Consider the following 22,934-nt stretch of genomic DNA (forward strand, 5'->3'; position numbering starts at 1 on the left):
TGTGGTCCTTAAAATTAAAGTCACGACCAAACACCTTGGCATCGGATGGTTATTACATGTGACTCCCCTCTTATAAGAACACTGGCAGTGAAAAAGGACAAAAAAAAAAAATTAAAGGTTAACCTCCAAAGAGAATCGAGGAGGGATTGTTCACACAAGAAAAGCCTTTTAAACCTCACAGATGATTTTATCTTAGGATTCTTTAAAACCAGTGCTTTCAATGTTTTTCTGAGGAATTGCAATCAGTGTGGTTACGGGACAGACTGCGTCAGAACCATCTGTGTTTGTGTGCATGTGTGCCTGCCTGTGTGTGTCAGTGCGTTGTGTGTGTGTGCATAGGTCTTTGAGAAAGAGATGCTTAAACATGCAGATTCCCAGGCCCAGTCCCACAGAATCTGGCAAAATCTCTGAGGGTGAGGCATGGGAAACTGTTAACGAGTTCACTGATATTTGAAACACACTGTTCTATTCATTTATTATTTTTTAAGTAAACTCTGCCTCCAACTTGGGGTTCCGACTCTTGACCTTGAGATCAAGAGTCACATACTCCACCTGACTGGGCCAGCCAGGCGCCCTGAAACCCACTGTTTTGTTTTATTTTTATTTTTTATTTTTATTTGAGATTTTATTTATTTATTCATGAGAGAGAGAGGCAGAGACAAAGGCAGAGAGAGAAGCAGGCTCCCAGCGGGGAGCCTGATGCAGGACTCCATCCCAGGCCCTGGGGACCACGACCTGAACCAAAGGCAGATGCTCAACTACTGAGCCCCCCAGGTGCCCCCAAACCCACTGTTTTAAATAGTAAGATTCCATAGTGAAATTATAAAGGTGTCTTAATTCAGCAGAATTTGAACTGGATTTCAGTATTTCAAGGGCATAGCTGCAGACCACCCATAAGCAGGAGGGATACACAGAAAGCTTACTGCCCAGTGGCTTTCTGCATACATCAACAAACAATAAGTCCAAAGTAATCATTACTCGTGACAGGGAAAATGTTTTCTTTTTGATAATATTAACTAAGAATATGTATATCTATCTATCATCATAGATGTCAATCAAATCTACAATTTTGAAAATTAATACAGTTATAATAGCAAAAAGTGCTACAGTACTTACTATTACCTGGTACTATCTTAAGCAGTTTGCAAACTCCAACTCATTTAGTCTTTATAATAACCCTATATGGTAGAAGCTATTTTTATTCCTGTTACATCCAATGAGAAAATCAAGGCAGAGAAAGAAACTAATTAAGTATATATGATGGCTAAGTGAATTTAAATTTTTTTAAAAAAGGAAAAGAAACAAATTCATTAAGTAGCAGAGGTGAGATCTGAACTCAGACCCTCTGACTGTGAGTTTATACTTAAACATGACATTTTGCTGCCTCTCTAGATCAAAACTGAGCGCCACTGACAAATCATTGTCGAATTCTGTTCCCTATCATTATCAATTATGATCAAACAAATCAGATTTATATTGCATGCTACATTATTTTTCATATTACTTGCACATATCTTTTATTCTTCACTGAACTTAGTAGAAAACCATGAGCCATAACATCAGCTCCATAGCACCCAGGATATCAGATACTGGATGGAGAAATGATCCATTAAAGAGGGATTTAAAAAGAAGACATATTTCATTCTCCTTTTCAAGAATTAAAAAAATTTTTTCCTTTTCAAAAATTCTTGTTTCTGATATAAAATATGAACATATCCCGTGTTTATTGGGATGTTAAGGCATTAAAATCTGTGAGGTTTAAAAGTCTTTTCCTGTGTGAACAATCCCTCCTCAATTCACTTTGGAGGTTAACCTTTAATTTTTTTTTGTCCTTTTTCACTGCCAGTGTTCTTATAAGATGGGAGTCACATGTAATAACCACTCTCAAGAGTATCACTTATTAATAAAGAGATTTATGCAGTGAAATGGAAGATAGCTTACTGCCACGAAGTGGCACAGACAGGACTGTCCAAAGGCAGGCCCCATGGGTAAGGGTGGGTATGGGGTTGTAGGGGCGCAGGAGAGGCTGGAGAGTCAGCTTCTGACTTCCCCCAAATTATCTTTGTTTACTTCCCAACACACTGAGGGCAGGCTGGGAGTACCCACGGACAGGCAGTAGAGTACAGCTGACTTTTGAGTCGGACTGCATTTGGATCCCAGCCGTGTCACTTATTTGTTATCTGACTCCGAGCAACTTTCTTAACTTCTCCAAGCCTGGAGGATTTAATAAGAGAATGCATGAAAGCAGCATTCCACCACAGAGTAAGAGCCCCCCAGCATAACATGTAGCTATTTTTTTCCCCTTCTAAGAGCCAGCCTCTGGCAATGAACTTTTGAATCTTGTTCTTGAAGCGTTGACACTTTAAAGGCACAGACCACACACCACCATGATAGGTTAGTGGTTTGTTTAAAAATATTCAACAATTTTAGATACTATATGTTCGGTTCTAGTTTGAGCAGGTTCAGCAGCTATATTCAGTAGCTGAATATATACTTAACCATGAAGCAAAAGAACATTGGTACTGAGATCTGGTTCAGGGTTTAGCAGAGTAATGCGGTGTGTTTCTGTTTGAGATTCACAATTCCACTTGGTTCCGTCTGCATGAATGCAAGGCCCTCCTACCAGACCCCACCACTGCCCACCTAAGTTTCCTCAAACATTTTTAAAACTAAATCATCCATTTATTCAAAATCCTTCTATGGCTCCCTATTACCCTCCGGAAAGAGGGTCCGGAATTTCCTCAGTCTGCTGTAATCCAACTCCAAAATGGTATCCACGTTCCAGCTAGGCTGGAATCATCAGAAACCCCAAAACTGGCCATGCTGGGTACTTCTTCCACACCTAGGCTCAGATTTCTCTCCCTGCATGGAAGGCACTGCCTTTTGTTCTCTGCCTCTCCTAAACCTCTCCTGCTGCTCGAAGCTTCCATACCCATCCCTCTAGTGTCTTCTTCAAGGAATCCAGTGCCCATTCATTGGCTTTTTCCCGGGGCTCCCACAGCCTCAGACAGTCTGTTCCTCTTAGTTTGGCCCTTTGCAGCTGTCAATCACTCAGTCATTTAACCCGATGTTTAGCGAGAGCCCACTCAGTGCTGAGTACCGTGCTGGGTGCTGAGGCTATAAGCAAGGTGGACATAACGTCTGACCTCAACTGTAACCTCTTGAGGGTGAGGGTCACCTCTTACATTTCTTTTGTGTCTCCCTCACCGCCTAGCACAGTGGAAGAAACATTATAAGTCATCAATAAGTACCTGGTGAATGGATAACTGAGTTCAAAGGCGGATTGTGGCATTGATCATGAGATTGATTACCCAATATGGGCTTTCACTCTCTCGCTCTCAACTTGCTGGGTTTGCCTGGAGAAATGGATACCCTCTCTGTGTTTCAGTCCCCATTTAACAAAGCAGGAGGCGACAGATCTTGGATGAGACACAAGGCCATCGTCCTGCTCATCCCCCATAGGGGCCTGAACCATGGGAATCTGTGTATGGGTCGAAGCTATCATTCCCACACACCCCTCCCCCCCAGTAAAATGAGTTCCTTAAGGGTACCATTATGCTTTCTCCATACCTATTCTTCTCGAACAGTCCCTGGCACACATTTTTGGAGCTCCATAAAAGTTTGTTAAAGGGAAGAATGACTGAAAGTAAGCTACCTTCTACCAGTTGAAGCAGTCCGCAAACCACCCCATATCCTTCCATTTCCTTGAGGAGACCCACTGGAAGCCGGGGATATTGACTTGACCTCTCCAGAGCTGAGTGAAGTACTCTGAGAGGCAGTTGCCAAGGAGCTGTGTCCTAGAGAAAGCCACCGTCCTGCACAAGGGTAAATGGAAGAATCTATGTTTGGTATTAAAACCTCACTGCCTTGACGTCAAAGAAAGTCTGTGGGTTTGAGGGGACAGTAGGAACTCTGTTTCCATAGCACTGTACAAATGACTGCCTGATGTTTTTCTTCCCACTTTTTTTTCTCTTGGCCTCCTTTCCAGGAAATGGACTGGAGGAGCTGGCAATTGATTAAAAATAGGTTTCGTGTGAGGAAAACAAATACACGCTCGGCAAAATTAAAGTCCCCGCATCTCTCAGAGTGCTTGTTGCTAGCTATATTTAGGCCTGGAGTTCAGGTCTCTTTGGTGCTGACTGGAAAAAGCCTCGGGTCAAGGGAAAGCTTTTCCCTCTATTGTAGGATTATTGCCAATTAGTCTCAGGGCCTTGGTTTAGGACCCCAGTGGGGCTGTTCCCTGATGGAAAGTTCAGTGACTCTTTCCCAGTGGCTTTGCCTTTGGCAACTTAGCACTACAGGCGGGGCCTCAACTGATCCCCAGGGCTGGTCTCGGAGCATCAGGTAGGTGAAAACCATTGCCGAGCTTGAAAGATCTTTAGGGACAATGTCCCCGTGACCCCTCTTAGTTGCCTAGTGCAATATTTTATCTTCGTGGTAAAAAAAGGCGTCCTTCCTCTTGGGACTTGCCAACAAATATAGCTCCTGTTTCATTAGGTCTTTCCCCATGCCCGGTCCTGTGCCTGGGCCTGGGGCTGTGGATAAGACAGAGTCATGTTCCCTGCCTCTAGGGAGCCCAGAGTTTAGCACCACTCCTCATACAATTCCTTTAGAGCTTTGAAGACCATACTGGCCTAACTTGCTTGAAGAAAGTAAGAAAGTCAGTTACGATCAAGTTCAGATTGACAGGAAGATAAGCTGGGCTCGAGTCTCCACTTTGGGAAAAGAAATTCACCTAAGGACTCAGCTAAATGGAATTTAAAGTAGAATTACTGTATTCAAACCTCTTCCAGAAACACACCAAATTGCAGAGAGAAAGGTGTGTCTGCAAGGAATCACTTCGCAGCCCTCCCGGCACGGGCCTCCCCTCTTCTCCATCTCTGGCCAGGCTGGTGCTGGCCAGCTCCCAGACCCCCCTCCCCACCAGGCCAGGATGTGGGAAAAGAGGGAGAGCAGGCCAGAGGAGGGCGGGGAGAGCAGTGAGCGGGTGAGGGAGGGCGGAGTGGTGGGAAGGAAGGAGAAGGACAGAGGCAGGGAAGGCAGGGGAAGGGGAGGCAAAAGCAAAGATAGCAAAATAACCGGATTCCCCTAGGACCTATTTTACATTCCTTTGATCATTTTTGGAAGGATGAGCTCAGGAAGTACAATTATAGCCAGCTCTCCATCACCGCTGCTAAGGAGGGAAGTCCTTTACAAGTGTTAGTTATTATTACAACATGAATAATTGAACCTCCCAGATCATCCCCAAACCTCATTTGAGGCTTTAAATTTCTCTTCCACCGCCGCCAAACCTTTTAACAAAATGAGGCTGGTGCTAGGGAAGAAGGTAAAGGGCTGGTGCAAGTCCCCCCACCTCTCCTCCCTGCCTCCAGTCTGGTGGATCTTGATCCTCAAACCAGAGAAACGGCCCCCCCAATACCAAGAGTAGGGGGTGGGAGTGAGGACCCTTCTGGATCGAGTTCCATCCAGGCCCACTCTGCCAACAACTTCTTCTCTCCCTCATTCCTTCTCCAGGCTCTCAGTGCCCTCATCTTCCATGCTATACAATTCAGTGGCTTATGGGGTCAAATCCAAATTGCTTACAGGGTCAAGTACAAAGTCATTCCTGTGGCCTGTGAGCCTTCCATGATCTGGCCCCTGACTACAGCTCAGCCCTCGCCTCCTACCCCCTGTAGAACTGCCTCCACCTCACAACAGCTGGGAATATCCTTCCCACCTCTACCTCCCTTTTGGTTTGTTTCCTAAATCCCTATTTACCCTTTATTTATTTTTTTTATTTTTTTCCTATTTACCCTTTAAATTTCACCTCCCACATCACCTCCTCCTTGACACTGTTCCCCCAGCAACTCTGACCTTCAGTCACTTGGGTAGCCGGGGTGCCCAGTATATCCATTGATCCCCACTGTACTTCTCACTCTCTGTCATATGTAATCAATTGTTCACATGTCTGTCTTGCCTACAAGTCTGTGAGCTCCTCAGCGGTAGACCCTATATTCCTACCACCTAAATATGTTTTAAAAGAAAGAATAAGTGATGTTTTCACAATTAGAAGGCAGAGAGCCAGAGTGGTTTTGACACGACCAGCACCAACCCTGCTCCTGCTTCAGGGCCTTTGTACTTGCTCTTCCCACGGCTTGAAACACTCTTTCCCCAGATAACTACTTGGGTTGCCTTCTGGCTTCGTTCAGGTCTCTGCACAAATGTTACCTCCTCAAACAGACCTTCCCTGGCTACTGTCTCACATAACGTGCACATTCCTCACCTTGTCACTATCTATCTACAAGTCCTGGCTCATTTTTTCCTCAGACCTCTGATCAACACTTGGCATATTATATATTCATGTGCAATCGACTGTTTTCCCTAATAAAATATAAGCTTCATGAGGCCAAAGACTTATTTTGTTTGCTGCTGACAGCAGTGTCCAGAACAGGGCCAGGCCCAGAAGAAGTGCTCAGTAACTATTTGTTGAGTGTTGTTGAACTTGGCCTTAAATCGAACTGGGTTTGGACCCTACCTCTACCATTTCAAGTTCCGTGTGACCTTGGGCCAAGTGTCTGTTTCCTCTGAGCCTCATTCTCAACATCTGTGAAATGGAGATAACCCTACGTACATCAGAGGTACGAAGTCAAGGAGATCCAATATCCCCAAGCACTTACTTAGCACGGCGCCCGGCACAGAGAAAGCATGTCATGCTTATTAGCTGAAATCTGTTGACAGACCAATGTGTTGCATTTCTCTGATCCCTACCGTGTGCCCTCGTGCTCCGCCCTCCCGGTGCCCACTGAGGGGTCAGAGCCTGGGTGCTCGGCACGTACTTGCCACAGTTGTAGAGGTCACAGCAGAAGCAGGTGTTGCCCCGGATGCGAGGCGTGCAGAATCCAGGGCTGAGGTGAGGGCAGTTCACCTGAGGGCACAGAACAGTGAGGAGATGGGCTGGCAGTGGATGGGAGGCAGGACCCTCTGGGACTGGAAATATGAGTTCGTGACTGATGGAGACGGTGAGGACGGTAAGGACGGCTGTCCGATGAACACAGCAAGGCGGGAAAGGGATGGGGCCAGGCCCTGGGCTGGCTGAACTTGTGCCTGAGACGAGGTACCGTGGAGCCGGGGTCCGTCCAGCCTCGGCCACAGCCCTCGGTGCCCCATCCCTGAAGGGCGGGGATGCAGAGGCAGAAGGATGGATGGAGGACAGACGGAAGAATGAATGACAGTAGGAAAGGAGGACAGGAGGACAGGTGGGGGAGGGGATTCAGGGGGTGGGGGAGAATCAGAGGGGGAGGAAGACAGAGGGGCCGTCACATGCACTCTGAAGTACGATAGTACCTCTCTAGCTGCCTGGGTAAGGTTCCTCATAACCCTCGCGGAAGGAGAATTTTTGGTTGAGGAACTTATGACCTTTTATAGGAAAAATAGGGTTAGGGGGACCAGGGTTACAAGTGAACCTATGGAAGTCATTATTAATATTTTTACAGTCACCAAGTTAACACAAGAAAGCTATCACCACGAAATCAAGAGAACAGCAATGACATTTTACACATCTAGAGTTTGCAAACAATTGAGACCATCGATTTTTCCATTTACCTGTCTTTTACATTTAAGAACTTTTCCAGACTTTCTTCCTCATGTGGATGCAATGAAGTGCTTGTGAATGTGTTTCACTGTGTTCTAGACAATTCATAGCAAATGGGCACTATCTTTCTGATAAGCTGTTCGCACACGCACCTTCCTACTCCTCCTTTCAGAACCGAGTATAATTAGAAAAACAGTAAATTTGCGGTCGAGGGGAAGGGGGGGCAGGTGACAGGCAGAGCCGTAATAGAAGTATCCGCCCTGGTGCCTTGGGAGCAGGGCCATCACTTTGCCGAACTCCAGGGGCACCATTCTCATTGTATTTTATGTCAAATGGTAGTTTCATATTCAAGGGGTCTCTGGGTTAGGGTGCAGACAGTGGGTTGAGTTGCTTTCTGAAAATGACCCAGAGCCATGCTTCACCTCATTGCCCATGCCTGTAGTTCCGTGTGAGGTGGCACAGAACGCAAGGACAGCTGTGTGGGGCGAGAGAGACAAATTGTCATGCTTCCGCAACCTGGCCTATTGGGGGCATCATGAGAGGGGCCAGGCCGACAGTCCAGGCCTCCCCAGAGCCTTAAAGTGGACCAGGTTTCTCAATTACCCTCATGTGGCTTCCTAACTCCTCTTGTGGACCGAGGTAGGGGGGAGACCCAGACTCTGCCTCCCTAGTCCAAGCCCAGTGCTTTGCTGGGGTTCCTGCTTTTCTTCCAGCTGGGCACCGAGTCCAGGCAACGAAACCATCATCTGCAGGGCTGGAGGAGGGGCCTGCCCTGTGACCTCTGTGCTCATCTGTCCCCCTTGGGATCGAAACCACACACTGTGAGGCTGCCTGCTGGGGTCAGAGGGGCAGCCTGTGGCCACAGAGCAAAGTAAATCTGATTAGGTCTCATGAGGCGCCAACCTATGACCATGGCCTCATTAGCACTTGTGCTCTGACCCACTGAACAAATCAACTCCAGACACCTAGCAGCAAGCCTTAGGCCCATGAAAAGGAATAAAAGAAAGGGGGTTTCAGGCAGAACAGAAGACTTTCCCAAAAGGTAAGGCACACAGCCTCACCCAGCTCACCTCCTCAGCTTCCTTCTGGGATGTCTTGGGGACGTAGTGGCACCGGTTAGCATAGAGAGGTTTCAGATCCTGGAAAGGGAAACAGCAAACCAAAGGAGTTTGGGTTTTGGAAAACAAAGCAGCAAGTACTCTGATGGGTAATAAAAGATTTGAAAACACACACATGCACACACGCACACACATGTGCACGTGTGCACACGCAAACATGAGCAGGCAGTGGGTTGGGTTAATTTCTGAAAACTGCCCATCTATGGAGCCTGAGAATCTGAGGATTAGATACAAATGTCCTCACAGCTGCTTTCTACTGGGCCACTTGGTTAATGAGAAATTAGGAAATTGTTTGAGAAATGGGCTTCTTGACATTTCCTCTCTGCTTTCATTTCTAGTCTTCATCTTCCTCCCAAGAGGCCCCAGGGAACAAGATGCAGAACTCTTGCAACATAGTCCCAGAAGGAGGGAGCCCAGATCCAACAACGAGGTCTCGTTATCACCTGAGGACAGGACTCGGGCTGGCTGACATGTGCTCCCTTCTGTCACTGCCACAACTTTTCCAGAAGAAAGAGCTCAGGAAGCCAGCCCCAGGGGGATGAACAGCGACTGAGCCTGTTGTAGATTTTAACTCAGCTGAACTATATTTCACTCAGCTTACACAGATTAGATAAGGACCATGAACTCCAAAAATACTGCTAAAACACAGAAAACTAACATGGAGTTCAAGGACAGTTGACTTACCCTCCTGGCTTGGCAGCTTCCTGGTGAGGGAGCTCTCAGGCATGGGGTTTAGGGTAGAACAGACACAATCCAGGGCTGCCCAGACACTTGCAGTCAGGGGATGTTGTTCCCTTTTGGGGTGATGCCAAACATCCCTTGAGTGGTAAGGGACTTTGGCCAAAAGCAGGTGAGGATGGGACAAGCAGTCTGCGGCCAAAGCCCCCTTCCTCCTGCCTCCACTTTTCTCACCATTTGCAATAATCCCAGTGGCTGCCGTTCCCCACACATGATTTAACATCTCCCGTTCCTGGCACCTGAGTGCCTCCAGCCTCCCAGCCTGCAGCCCCGTCAAGGACCGAGGACTTTCCATCAGCTGCTCCTACATGAACCTCCTGTCTGTACGATGCTCTGAAAGTACATTGCCCTGTTGGCCGAGGCTGGAGTCTGGCAGGAAAGGAATGAAGGTTCTCGTGTTTGTTCACAGCAGGGTTTATTTTCCGTGTTTGGGGACTAGCAGAGGCCCTCACTGTCCTGTGGAAGGGGAGGCTTGATGTGCTGCTCGCATCCCTCCCAAGCTCCCGCTTCTGCAAAAAGCAATCAGCCTCCAACAGCCCAAACGAAGACAGACATGTTCACACGTGGGGGCTGCCCGTGTGCTGCCTCTGGCTGCTATTCTGCATTGAGACCCCCGAGGAGGAACAAGCCCTAAGCCCTGGCAGTTGGGAGGTGGGAAAAAGTCACTCAGCTCCGGTTCGGCAACCTTTTTAATCTGGAAGGGAGACCAACTCTGGAGCAAAGAGTTGGAAATGAAAACTGCTTTATGGCAAGCATGTACTCTGTGCCCAGCCCCTTTAGGGCAGTTGCCACCCATTATCTCATACAGGCCGCAGACTAAGCCTGGGAGGCAGGGCATTGTGCCATCCAGCTGAGGAGGAGGCAACGGTGACACAGGAAGGTAAAGTGACTTTCCCAGCTGGCTGGTGGCCACGTCAGGGGAAGGGCAAGGGAAGGGAAGAAGAGACAAGAGAGAGAAGGAATGAGACACATTTGGAGGGATGTGTAAGAAGGGTAGATCTTGAGAGGAAGCTCACATGCCCCCAGGCAAAAGGTCAGGGCAAGATGGTTCAGAAGAGCTCCAACAACAGAAAAGGCTGGCTTTAGGGGCACCTGGCTGGCTCAGCAGGTAGAGCGTGAGACTCTTGATCTCAGGGTTGTGAGTTCAAGCCCCCACGTTGGATATGGAGATTACGTAAAAGAAAAACTTTTAAAAAAAAAATATATATATATATATATATATACATATACATATATATAATTTATAAAAAAGAACAAGAGAAAGAGAAAAGGCTGGCTTTAGCTCACCAAAGTGGTGCTAGGGCCCCAAAATGCCTTTCATTAGACAGGCCAACAGAGATGGCCATACCTTAATAAAGCCTTCTTCCTCAAAACACTCTGGGTGTTAGTGAGGACTGGCAGATGTCATTGGATAGGCACAGGGTAAGCAGAAAGGTTTTTCTTAAAGATTCATCCAGCGTGACTCTAAGTCCCTGAATCAAATGCTCTACTGCAGGCCACTAACTGTAGGAAGTACAAAGGTCTGGAGGCAGAGACAGGTAGGTGATCATTACAGGACACTCCCAGTAAATATAACTGGATTTTTCCCCATTGCCTCTGGCTGAGGCCAGTGTTCAAAGACATGAGGAGTATCAAGGAAATGCGAATCAAAACCACAATGAGGTACCACTTCATTCTCACTCGGATGGCTAGAATTAAAAAGTAAAATAATAAGAATTGGAGAGGATGCACTGAAATTGGAACTCTTATACATACACTTCTGGTGGGAATGCAAAATGGTGCGCCTATTTTGGAAAAGTCTGGTAGGTCCTCAAAAAGGGTAAACATTAAAGAAAAGCGTAAACGTAGTTACCCTATGACCCAGCAATTCCACTTCTAGGTATACACCCCAGGAAAATGAAAACATGCAGCCACATGATACATGAATGTTCACAGCAGCATTATTAATAAAAGCCACAAGTTGAAAACAAGCCAAACGTCCATCACCCGGTGAATGGACAACCAAAATCTGGTCTATCCATATGATGGAATATTCAGGCCATAAAAAGAAATTAAGTGCTGTTACATGTTACAGCATGGATGAGCCCTGAGAAAAGAAGTCAAGTCGCAGAAGACTATAATGTTATATGATTCAGTTAATGTGAAATGTTAATTAATACAGGGAAATCTGTAGAGAAAGAAAAGTAGCCTAGCGGTTGCTTAGGGCTGAGGGGAATGGGATATAGGGAGGTGAGAGTCCAGAATATGGGGTTTCTTTTGGGGGATGATGAAAATCTAAAATTGATGTGGTGATGGTTTGCATGTAACAGTGAAGATACCAAAACCCGCTGAATTGTTCACTTTAAGTGGGCAAAAATGTTATGGGATGTGAACTACATGTCAATGAAGCTGTTTTTTAAAAAATACACATTAGGAGTGGGAGGAGGAGGGCAAAGGAGGAAGCCATTTTAGCTCATGATGCCATCAAAATCTACTGCAGGCTTCTTGGCCACTAGGCCTCTGTTACCATGGAGACTGCCTCAGAGTGAATACTCCTTGTCAAATGGGGATTATAATGCCTGCCCTACATATCTCACAGGATTGCTGGGGACCTCGAAAGAGATAATAGATGGGAAGGCACACTGAAAAGCTAAATGCGCTACATAAAAACAAGGCATTATTGTTATTAAGATGGCTCCTGTTGAATACAAAATAGCACGCATGCTATGATTGGCTGTAACCACACTACACAAATAGGTGTGTACTCGGAGAGTAATATGCAGAAATGCTCAGATTTGCTATGCTAGGGTGGTAGGCTTATGGATGTCACAAATTCCCGATGTGTCATTGGCCTTTTTAAGAAGAAAAAGATGAAGGAGATGGCTGGCCTCGGCTAAAATCAGAAGGGATGGCTCTGACATCAGGGCCTACATTTAAATTCTTGGCCCTGAAAAGAAAATTGGGCAAAGAGCCTCTCTCTCCCTCCCCTGACTCTGCCCCCTGCCCAGAAATGATCTCCTGAGACACAAAGTCAGAGACTTCTGGTGGGGCAGCACTGACCACATGAGTTCTTCTCATGGCAAATGAGGGACTGACTCTTATGCCCGAGAGGGGGGTCCAAGAGGTAGCTGGAATTGAAATAATGATGATACAGATCCTCCTTCTGCAGATCCAATCATACTCATGCCATTCCCTCAGGATGACTTGCACTATTAGCCAATGTCATTGATCTGCAGAAAATTCTGATGATACAATTTTGCTCCAAATCAACTGTTTTGGAAAACAAAACATTTCCAGTTAGCTCATGAGATGTTTTCATTTTCCTTGCTGATTCAGTACGAATAAAAGGAGTACTTGTGTTTATTGTAGGGGCCCAGTAAGTTGCAGTGACTCACTTTGGATTTTGATTTGTGGGCCAGATTAGGGCTATGTTATGACCTCCCTGGGACCTAGGCACTTTTGCTTTTGTGGGTCTCTCTCTGAATTAAAAAAAATGAAAATTATATTTTCTTTATCTTAATTATATTCAATGACTGCATTGGTCTAAAGAAAAATATATTTATAGGCAAAAACTTTTCCTTGACCTAAAAGCTCATCACTTTTCTACTCATCTGAAAGGAAATGATACTGTTTTTATGAAACCCTGAAAGTCCTATGGGTCATAGGCACTGTGCCTATTGTACCTAATGGAGAAGTCAGCCCTAGCAGAATTGTCTGGAATAGTATGAAATGGAAAAGTGCTAAAAGAAGGGCGAGGGGGGTATCCCTGGGTGGCGCAGCGGTTTAGCTCCTGCCTTTGGCCCAGGGCGCGATCCTGGAGACCCGGGATCGAATCCCACATCGGGCTCCCGGTGCATGGAGCCTGCCCCCCCCCTCTCTATCATAAATAAATTAAAAAATTAAAAAATAATAAAAAATAAAATAAATAAATAAGTAAAAGAAGGGCGAGGGCTCCCGTAGAGAGCCACGTGGGAATGCCCGGAATCCTAGGCTTTCTCAGAGCAGAGCACAAGTTTGGGTTTCAGGAGTAAAATGGCCTTTCTCAAGGTGCAGCTTTGCAGATTTGGCACCTAAACTCCAGGACTGGGCTCTGAGTGGAAGTTTCTAGCACTAGGGTTTTCTCTGGATCCCAATGACATCACTAAACGCCAACTCCTGCTATAGGGACAGAAAAGTTCAGGAATCTGAGAAAAGGTGATTCCGTCCTCATGGTCTGTTCTTGTTGCTGTTGAAACTCCCAAGGCTCCCAGAACTCATCCACTTTCCTGCTCCTCCCTACCTCCTCGCTCTCAACGTCACTTCCGTTCCCCTGGCCCCAGTGCCCTTGCCTCTGCCTTTCCAAATCTCACTCAGATGTCAAAGGCTCAGTGCTCGCCACCACCGGGAAGCCTGCCCTGGCCACTGGAGTCCAAGATAAAGCACTTTGACACTTTTAAGAGTTTACACCCGCAGGCATCTCTAGATGACTGTGTGTCTAGCGGTATCCTTGTCTTGACTATCAGCAGCTTGAGACAGGGATCCTGTTTTCTCCCTCTTCTGTCCCCATTGCAGCGCTTAGCACACATCCTGGCACACACTCAATGAAACCTTGCTGTGTTGCACATTCTCTTTAATCCAGGGCTGAAAGTACTCACAATGTGTCTGGCAGCAAAGACCCCGTCGACTATGGCACAACAAAAGGCTGCAATCACACCAAAGCTGATAAAGACGATAGAGGCCACCAGCTGCAGGGGTGAGGGGTGAGGGGGACAGAACAAAAGTGTTAGCCTTCCACTCTTGCTGTTCCCGGAGACTAGATGATCCCCAAGAGAATGCCCACCAAAGCCCAACTCTGGCCTGCCACTCAATGGGGTGCTTTTTTTCAATCATGCAGGATGAGAGCAGCCCTGGGTGGCTCAGCGGTTTAGCACTGCCTTCAGCCCAGGGCCTGATCCTGGAGACCCGGGATCGAGTCCCACGTCGGGCTCCCTGCATGGAGCCGGCTTCTCCCTTTGCCTGTGTCTCTGCCTCTGTGTGTGTGTGTCTCATGAGTAAATAAATAAAAATCTTTAAAAAAATTTTTTTAAATCATGCAGGATGAGTGGGAGCTGGGGGAAGCAGGAAAGAGGCCACTGAAGGCATTTTTTTTCCATTTTCAGGGCAAGCCAAGAAATTCACTCAGTGAGTCTGTGAGCACCAAATCGAGGGGAGGCTTGCTGATAACGAGCATACTGTCGGTGAAGGAATTTGACTTGTGTGGCTCCTCCATTCTCAGAAAGATGTTGGACCTTTGATATCATGTAGCCCAACCCCCTACTTTATTTATTGTGGGAGTGGAGGCTCAAAGAGGGGAAATTGGTGTGCCCAGGGTCACCATCCAGTCTACAGAAGAGCCTGGTGCCCACCATCTCCCAGTCCAGTGTTGTTCTCAGTCCCTCACAGTGGGCAGTGATGAAGACAGGGATGATTCAGAGGTCCCACACAACCCTACGTGGCCTTCTGCATGGTTGCAGAAAGAACATTCAATCTATTAAGATTTAAATATCAAAAACATTTCACAAGGCCATGGAAGCCTCTGGAACTGATCAGCGCTGTGTAGTACATACAAAAATTTTTAAGTCAGAAAAATGTTTGCTTGAACCAGACTGCCCTATACTCTGATCATGTTGAATAATACATTTTCCTCATAATTTGTCTTCCATTACAAAGGTGATGCTACAAGCCAGTGTGGGGGAAGGTGCTCGCAGGGGCAGGGGCAGGTGCTGCCTAAGCAAGCCCACCATCTGCCCCAGGGTCAACCCTCAGAACTAGACGGAATCAGTCCTTTTGTTCCTTGAGATGTCTGGGGTAAAGAGCATGGCATCAAGCTGCTCTCCAGGGCCAAATCAAATCCAATTCAAGGCCACCCTAAGGTTCTCCTTCAGCAGGCTAGGAGGAAATATTTCTCTCCTTCAGGAGTTGTTCAGAAGCCTCTCCCCATAAATCTCACTTCACAGCACTACAGAGAATTGGTAAATAATGGATGAACGATGTCATGAAATTGGCATTATTAGCTATGCTTTGATCAGCTCTACAATCAAAACTCCCCCATTATTTTGAATAATGTAAGCCCAAAGTGCAAACACAACTGGCAGGGGAGGCAGGGAGTCCAGGTGAAATGGAAGAAGAGAACTCTGAGCGCTCCCCTGAGGGTGATTCCCCACATTGCTGGGGGAGAACATATGGTTAGAGTTCTCTGTCCCTGGAGCTATTACGTTATCTGATTAAACTTGCTGTTAAATAGGCCCCATTATCAAAGTCTAGATGCCACAGAGGCTTGTACTGGGGGAGCCTAATCAGTCCACCATCTGACCACTTACCAGGCATCTTGATTTACAAGCCTCTAAAGCTGCAATGTGCTTGCAATTCTGTAGGTACCAGGAAATCCAGCAGCTTGCCCTCGTGGGACCCCCATTAGGACACAGAACTTTCTAAGTTTTACCTCGAGTTATACGCTCATTCTTCCTTCGAAACTTACAACACACTTAGCTTTGAACTCTGGGTAATGGAAATGCTTTAGGTTGGCCTCATCATTTTATTTTGTCTTCCGCGGGCCCCAAGTGTATTTGTTCTCTTCATCGAAGTCTCTTAGATTGTAATATCCTAAAAGGCAGGAACCCTCTGCAAAAACCTCAGAGAGGGAGGAGGAAAGCAAAGGGCAAGATCCAGAATATTCTATCCCTTTGACTTAAGGACACTAACTAGGGTGCTGGGGGAGCATCAGGCAAGATGGGAACAAGTCCCATACCACAGGTTCACTTCAGAACAAGTTCCCTAGAGCCCGAGGAGAAAAGGCAAAGGAGCAGTTTCTTTTATGGCTCTGATCTGGGAAACCTTGAGAAGTGTGTTACTTATCCATATAAATACTGAGCTCTGTCAGAGGAAGAGTGTGATTCTATAGTGATGCAAACTTACCATCTGCCGTTTGTTTTCAACGAGGTTTGATCCGATGATTCCAAGGAATGATCCAAAGCCGAGCTGCAAAACATGGCAAACATAGCATGTGGGAAGGTGATCAGCCTGACTATGCAATCATTCCAGCTCCTGGATACGATTCAGGACAAGCAAAAAGACCTGGGGATACAGATGCTAAAGCCACATGCAGTTGTTACACAGGTATGACCTGTTCAATAAAAGTATTTCTCCCACCATTTGTCAATTTTTCCTTGCAGAAATGAGTCAGACTTAAAAAGAAACTCATATGCCCAAAAACTAAAAGTAAAGGTCAACCAGAGCTTTGCAGAGCCTGCCTATTTCAATGTCAATATCCATTACCTAGCGCATGACTGGTGAGTCAGTAAGAGGCATATAACGGTGAAAAGCACGCATTATATTCTGATCTTTATCTTTTTTTGGTTTTTTTTGAAAGGAGACCATCTACTCTCTGGTACGTGGATTACAAAGTAAAAATTTGAAATAGCAATTTCTGATGCATCCAGCACACTAATCAAACCCAGGAAGTACTTTAGAAATCAGCAAGCACCTTAACCTAGACTTACAAAAAAAAAACCCTATTTTTTGAAAGCCTGTATTTGTGGCTGACCCACTGCAATTTACGTTAGCACTTGTTCACCTCTTCTTCCATCTCTGCTTCATTTATGGACAGAAAGCATTCATTAGAGGGTGAAGAGAAATGGCCGTGTAAAACCCTGAAAAAACAATCTCCCTGTCTAAGTGGCTGGGATGATGGCTCGATGTAGCAGGTCCCATTTTCCTCTCACTTCTGCCATTAGTGGACTGAGTGGGCCAGGCTCGTCTGAACACGATCAGTAGCCAACGGCTGTTGGCGGGGGTAAAAATGCAAGAAGTAAAAAGTGGTGAACCCGGACCAATAAATCTTAACACAAGCTCGCTGATATAGTTACATGTCTCTTTGGCCTCACTAATGGGCCAGGTTTCCATCTGCAGCCTTACCTTGGCTAACAGGGGCATCCATTTCCATCTGAGGCCCCCAAGCCTTCCAGCTGAACTTGGAAATCTAATGGACCCGAGGGCCTGGCAGGAATGTGGTAGGGCAGTGGAGGGGCACTGGGTGGTTGGCTCAGAAACCCAAGAAGGAAAGGGAAACGAAGGGAAGGAATGAATGCAAATTTGCAAGGACTCATTCTGCAGGGCCACTTGGCCAGCCACTCCTCTTGGGAAAATAGAAGCTGAAGTGCACAAGGAAGGGTATGTCCCTTGCCCTCCAGGACTCTACTGAGAACATCCTCACTCAGCAGTTAAACTATGCCCATCTCCCGTCTGATCGTATTTTAAATGTAATTGAAATGTGTTGTCATAGAGTGTACTGATTAAAACCTGGTTCTCTCACTAGCCTGGCTTTTTACCCCAGCTTACTTCCACCTCTGTCTGTGGAAGAGCTCTTGAACAGACTGATTGGCCTCTCTAAACCTCAGTTTCCTGATCTGGGAAATGGGGAATCTAGCAGCAGCTATCTCATAGGGCTTTTGCAAGCATAAACCAGGATGGTACATCCAAAGGACTTAGCACAGTGCCTGGCACACAGTAAGTACTCAGTAAATATTACCGTTCTGGGGGTTATTACTATTTTTGAAGACATTTCACTTTTGAGCAGCTCTAACCTAATTTGAGCTGGAAAATCCTATCATTGTTTGCTTGAGTTCATAAGAGGCCTTCATGTTTTCTCTTAGCTTTGCCTCCAATATATTCCAAAGCTTTTATTATTCAGGAAGAATTCTACTTATAGTCTGTGTTTATGGCACCCTAGTACCCTGGACCATTTGGGGAGATGGAGAGAAAGTCGGAGACAGCTTCTGACATGAAACAGAAGTCCTTTGACTGAGCAGTGTATCAGTTTCCACAGATATTCACTTGATGTCTCCTGAACCCCCAAAGCAGTCTTGGCCTTCAGACCAGAAGCGAAGACTTTGGTTATTCCTAGCAGTCTCAAATGACTCCCTGATGGTAATGGCCAGAAGAGGTGGGCTGAAGCCTCATGGAATTGACTGGAAAGACAAGGCACTCGGGACTAGAAGTCCCAGGTTAGCCAGTTACTTCACCCAGTTCCCTCCCTTTCTTTCTATCCCATTCTAATCCAGGCTGATTCATTCGGCTTTCTAATAGTCGCTAAGTACTTGTGTGAGATAATAAGATATGGCCCCTGCCCTCTAGGAGTTTATAGTTCAGTGAAGGAGAGACAAGACTGTGGGTTAAGGACCATAGGCAAGGAAGAAACACAGTGCTATCGGAGAAGAGAATCATTCATTTTGTATTACATCTCTGGTCCCACTACCTGTAAACTGTGTGACCTTGGGCTAGTCCCTCAACCACTCTGTGCTTGTGATTCCCCACCTATAAAATGGGAATCACAACGGTAACTACCACACAGGGCTGCCGTGAGCATGAAATGAGATAAAGTATGCAATGTGACTTCTACTGCGTATTTACCGCCCCCAAAATGAAAACATGAATTCAAAAAGATATCTGCATCCCTATGTTTATTGCAGCATTATTTATAATAGCCCAGGTATGGAGGCAATCTAGGTGTCCGCTGACTGACAACAGTAAGGAAGATGTGGTATATATATGCGATGGAATATTACTCTGTCAGAAAAGGATGAGCTCTTGCCATTTGTGACAGCGTGGATGCACCTAGAGGGTATGAAGCTGGGTCGGATAATTCAGGCTGAGAAAGACAAATACTGTATGGTCTCACTCATATGTAAAATCTGGAAAACAAAACAAATGAATAAACAAACAAAAAGAAGGATCAGACCTATAAACACAGAGAACTGACGGTTGTGTCAGGGGGGCAGTAGCGGGTAGCAAAATGGGTGAAGGGGAGTGGGGGATAGAGTCTTCCAATAATGGAATGAATAAATCATGGGAATAAAATGCACAGCATAGGGAATACAGACAATGGTACTGTAATAGTGTTGTATGGTGACGGATGGTAGCTACACTTGTGGTGGGAAGAGCATAATGTATAGAGGCTGAGTCATTGTGTTGTACACCTGAAGCTAATGTAGCATTGTGTGTCAACTACACTCAGATTTAAAAAAATTTAAATAGAGTATGTGGTGTGACTTGCATAAGGTAGGATGCTAAATAAATGGTAGTTCTAAGATTTCACATAGAAGGAGACATTTTAACATGGGGTCAAAGGCAGGTAGAGTTCATCAGGCAGGCAAGTAATATCTTTTGAGTCATGGCTGAAAGAATTCACTCACCTGGATGACAGGTTGGTGAACTCACTAGTGTTGCTGAAACCATCGTACATTTGAAAAGCATTTTAATTTAAAGAACAAGGGGTGGGCACCAGGGTGGCTCAGTGGTTGAGCGTCTGACTTCGGCTCAGGTCGTGGTCCCGGGGTCCCGGGATCGAGTCCCACATCGGGCTCCCTGCAGGAGCCTGCTTCTCCCTCTGCCTGTGTCTCTGCCTGTATCTCTGTCTCTAATAAATAAATAAATAAACTTAAAAAAAAAAGAACAAGGGGTAGTGGAAGGGGAGGTGGGCGGGGGGTTGGGGTGACTGGGTGACGGGCACTGACGGGGGCACTTGACGAGATGAGCACTGGGTGTTATGCTATATGTTGGCACGTCAAACTCCAGTAAAAAATATATATACAAAAAAAAAAAGCATGCGCCCTCCATTTTGGTCACAGTAATAGTATGGAGTTTAATGGAGCTGATACCTTTCCATTTGATAGACAGGAAAGTGGTGGCCTCAAGAATTGTATGGAGTCATCCCCACTTAAAGCAAGTTAATGACAGGGACAGGACTAGTTCACAGGTCCCCTGACCAACAGCTGGTGCTCTTTCAGCCACTCTGCTGCATTTGTGGTGTGTTAATGGAATAATGACCTTCATCACTGCGCCTCCCTCTCCAGGAAAGAAGTTCCTGGCAAGGATGGAGTGAGAAGTCCTATTTGAAGAAGAGCTGAGAGGTCGAAAATAAAAAAAAAAAAGGACAAATCAACAGAATTTCCTGAAAGTGGGCAGCTGCTTCTAATCAACTGTTTACTCTCCTGAGGCCTCAGAAAGGTAAGCTCTGTGGTCATCCCTCGAGAACTGCATGGAATCATGGGAAGTGCAGACCTTTGGACCTCCATCTTGATTCCCCATTACCTGAATAAATAACCAATTTACTTTGTTTTGGCTGCCCTCCATCCGTTGAAGAAAAAGTCAAATAGTTAGAAATCCAAGTCAGATTTAAGGGCTCTTTTTGGCCTGGGCTCTGTAACTTCTGCCGATTCCCATTCACTGCTGCAGACGCCCAGCTGACGTTCAGATGGATTCGTCATTCAATACATGTTAGTTGGACATCTAGTCTGCAGCAGGCGCTGTGCTAGATCTGAGATTTGGAGGCCAGAGGTTGGGGGTGGGGTATGATACCACGACCAATGAGACTCAAGGAGCTATAATTAGGTAAACTGGTCCACAATTCGTTCCCATAATCCTGAAATACACAAAGCTGTTTTTGTTTTTTTTCTTTGTACCTAACTTGGTGGCAAAACCTTGAACTGATGTGAGATTATTTTATAATCTTTATCCTCTTAGTATAAAAATTCAGTTTATTAGAGAAATATAAGGGGCTGATGATGGGGTTTTTCTCAAGACCCCACTGGGATGTTAGATAATATAAGATATGCACTGTATTATCTTTCCAAAATAGAAAAAAAAGTCTAAACTCACAAACACATCTGATCCAAAGATTCAGATAAGGGATGGTGGACCTGCATAAACAAAGCCAAAGAATATGGCCCAACAGATGCCACAAAGGAGGATGTAAGTATTTTCCAGGAACCATGAGTAAGAGAAGTCTATGGTAGACCCCACTTGTGGAACCCCGCAGTTGAAAAACATCCCAGCCGTGTCTTTAAGTTGAGATAGAACAGAGCATTTGGATCAACACAGAGAGAGAGAGAGAGCAGGGATGACATTCCAGACCAGGGTGAACAATGAAAGTCAGAGCAGCAAGGCAGGAAACCCCAAGGTGTGTTCAGGGCTAGGAACTGACAATTTTGGCAAAAAAGGAGGAATGGGAGACCTAACCAAGGGCATCTTCAGAGATCCCCCGGAGTGACAAAGCTAAGGAGGCAACAGGGAGCCAATGAAAGTTAGAACTTTATGGCACGAGAAGTCTTATTTAGCAAACCTGGATTCGATTCTCATCCTTGAAATGTATTTCCGAAGGTAAGAACTGTATTTTATTTTATTTTTTTAGAACTTTATTTTAGAATGATCTTACATTTTAGAAAGATTTTCAACAAGGGGTGAACAAAATTTCTGCCTAATTCACAATAAACCACAAAATTCTACTATCCAGAGCTCCGTCTGTTTCCTTAGCAGTCAATTCTTTAATGTAAACTTGTTGGGTTTATCAAGAGTCTTCACATGTGAAGCGGAAGCCACACTTGCCTAAAGAAAATTTCTGTGCTATTGCCTCAAACGATTCCTGTTGTCTCAGTCTCCTACCATCCCACGGAGGTACTCTGATATAGTTTTTCCATTAACTCACATACACACCCCCACCTCAGAGATGGGGCTGAAACTCTTTTTTTTTTTTTCCCTGAAAGAAAATCCAGGCTAGTATGGGCCTTAGCTGGAGAGAAGGTGTGAGAATGAAAGGATTTCCATGCTGATCAGGTGGCCAACCCCATCTTGTGGGTTGCTGGGGAAACACATTTAAAGGCCTCATTCTTCTGGATCTAAGGTTAAAGTGTTTACTGGGGAGGAGCAGGCTCGGTCTCCTGCCCTTTATACAACAACCGAGCCTCTTGTTTTTTAGGCCTCCTGTGCAGAAAGCTCACCAAAAACTCTTCTGTAAAAATCCCCAGCCAGGTTGTCTTTCTTTATTGGTTTTCATTTTTTAAAAATTGCACAGTTCAGCTTTTACGGATGACCACATCTTTAAAGATGCATGTGTGCTTATGTGTCTTAGAATGGTGGTACCACATTCCAGCTCGGATAGAGTAGCTTATGCTCTATTATAATGCACCTCACCATACAAGGGCATCTTGCTTGGCAAAATAAATACGCCCCAGAAAAGTTTCACGCGAGTTTGAGCTGTGCAAATATAATTATATTTTAAAATCCCTGAGATCTCAATATTTAAATGGATTGTATGATAATTCTTTTTTTAATCTAATAACTCCTCCCTAATTTGTCTGTTTTGAAATTTTAAATTCTCACATACTGTTAACATATTTAACCAGCAGAGTTAATGCCCAAACAGCAGAGTTCCAAGTAGCCTGAAGTTTTTCACATTTCTATACAAGGATCATTTATATTCGGAGTGACCAATTTGCCAGTGTGGAATCTGAAAATGCCACCTATGCTCATTGTGGCTTTATCACAGAGCATATTTTATTTATTGGGTTTTAGTTCTCCACGTGGTTGCCGGTTCACCTGAATTCGGTTCCCCTCGGGGTATTTATTAAAATGCAGATTCAATTTGTATTACTTTTTCAATCAAAATTAGTTCATCAAAGGGAAATTCGGGTTCCTGGGCCCTACGTGAACCTGCTGAGTCAGAATCTCTGGGGATA

At 45.5% G+C, this 22,934-nt stretch overlaps 1 protein-coding gene across 1 annotated transcript in view; it reads right to left on the reverse strand.

The window, feature by feature from the left end:
• Positions 1-22,934, reverse strand: part of TMEM255A (transmembrane protein 255A) — a 52,134-nt gene that overhangs the window by 19,480 nt on the left and 9,720 nt on the right. Inside the window, exons 3-6 of the mRNA XM_055338291.1 lie at positions 16,339-16,401; positions 14,040-14,129; positions 8,641-8,709; positions 6,816-6,904 (exon numbers count right to left, since the gene is read on the reverse strand). Coding sequence (XP_055194266.1) covers positions 6,816-6,904; positions 8,641-8,709; positions 14,040-14,129; positions 16,339-16,401 — 311 coding nt within the window. The remainder of the gene's footprint in view (positions 1-6,815; positions 6,905-8,640; positions 8,710-14,039; positions 14,130-16,338; positions 16,402-22,934) is intronic.

The sequence above is a fragment of the Nyctereutes procyonoides genome, unplaced genomic scaffold (genome assembly GCF_905146905.1).
Source record: "Nyctereutes procyonoides isolate TBG_1078 unplaced genomic scaffold, NYPRO_anot_genome, whole genome shotgun sequence".
Lineage (NCBI taxonomy): Eukaryota > Metazoa > Chordata > Mammalia > Carnivora > Canidae > Nyctereutes > Nyctereutes procyonoides.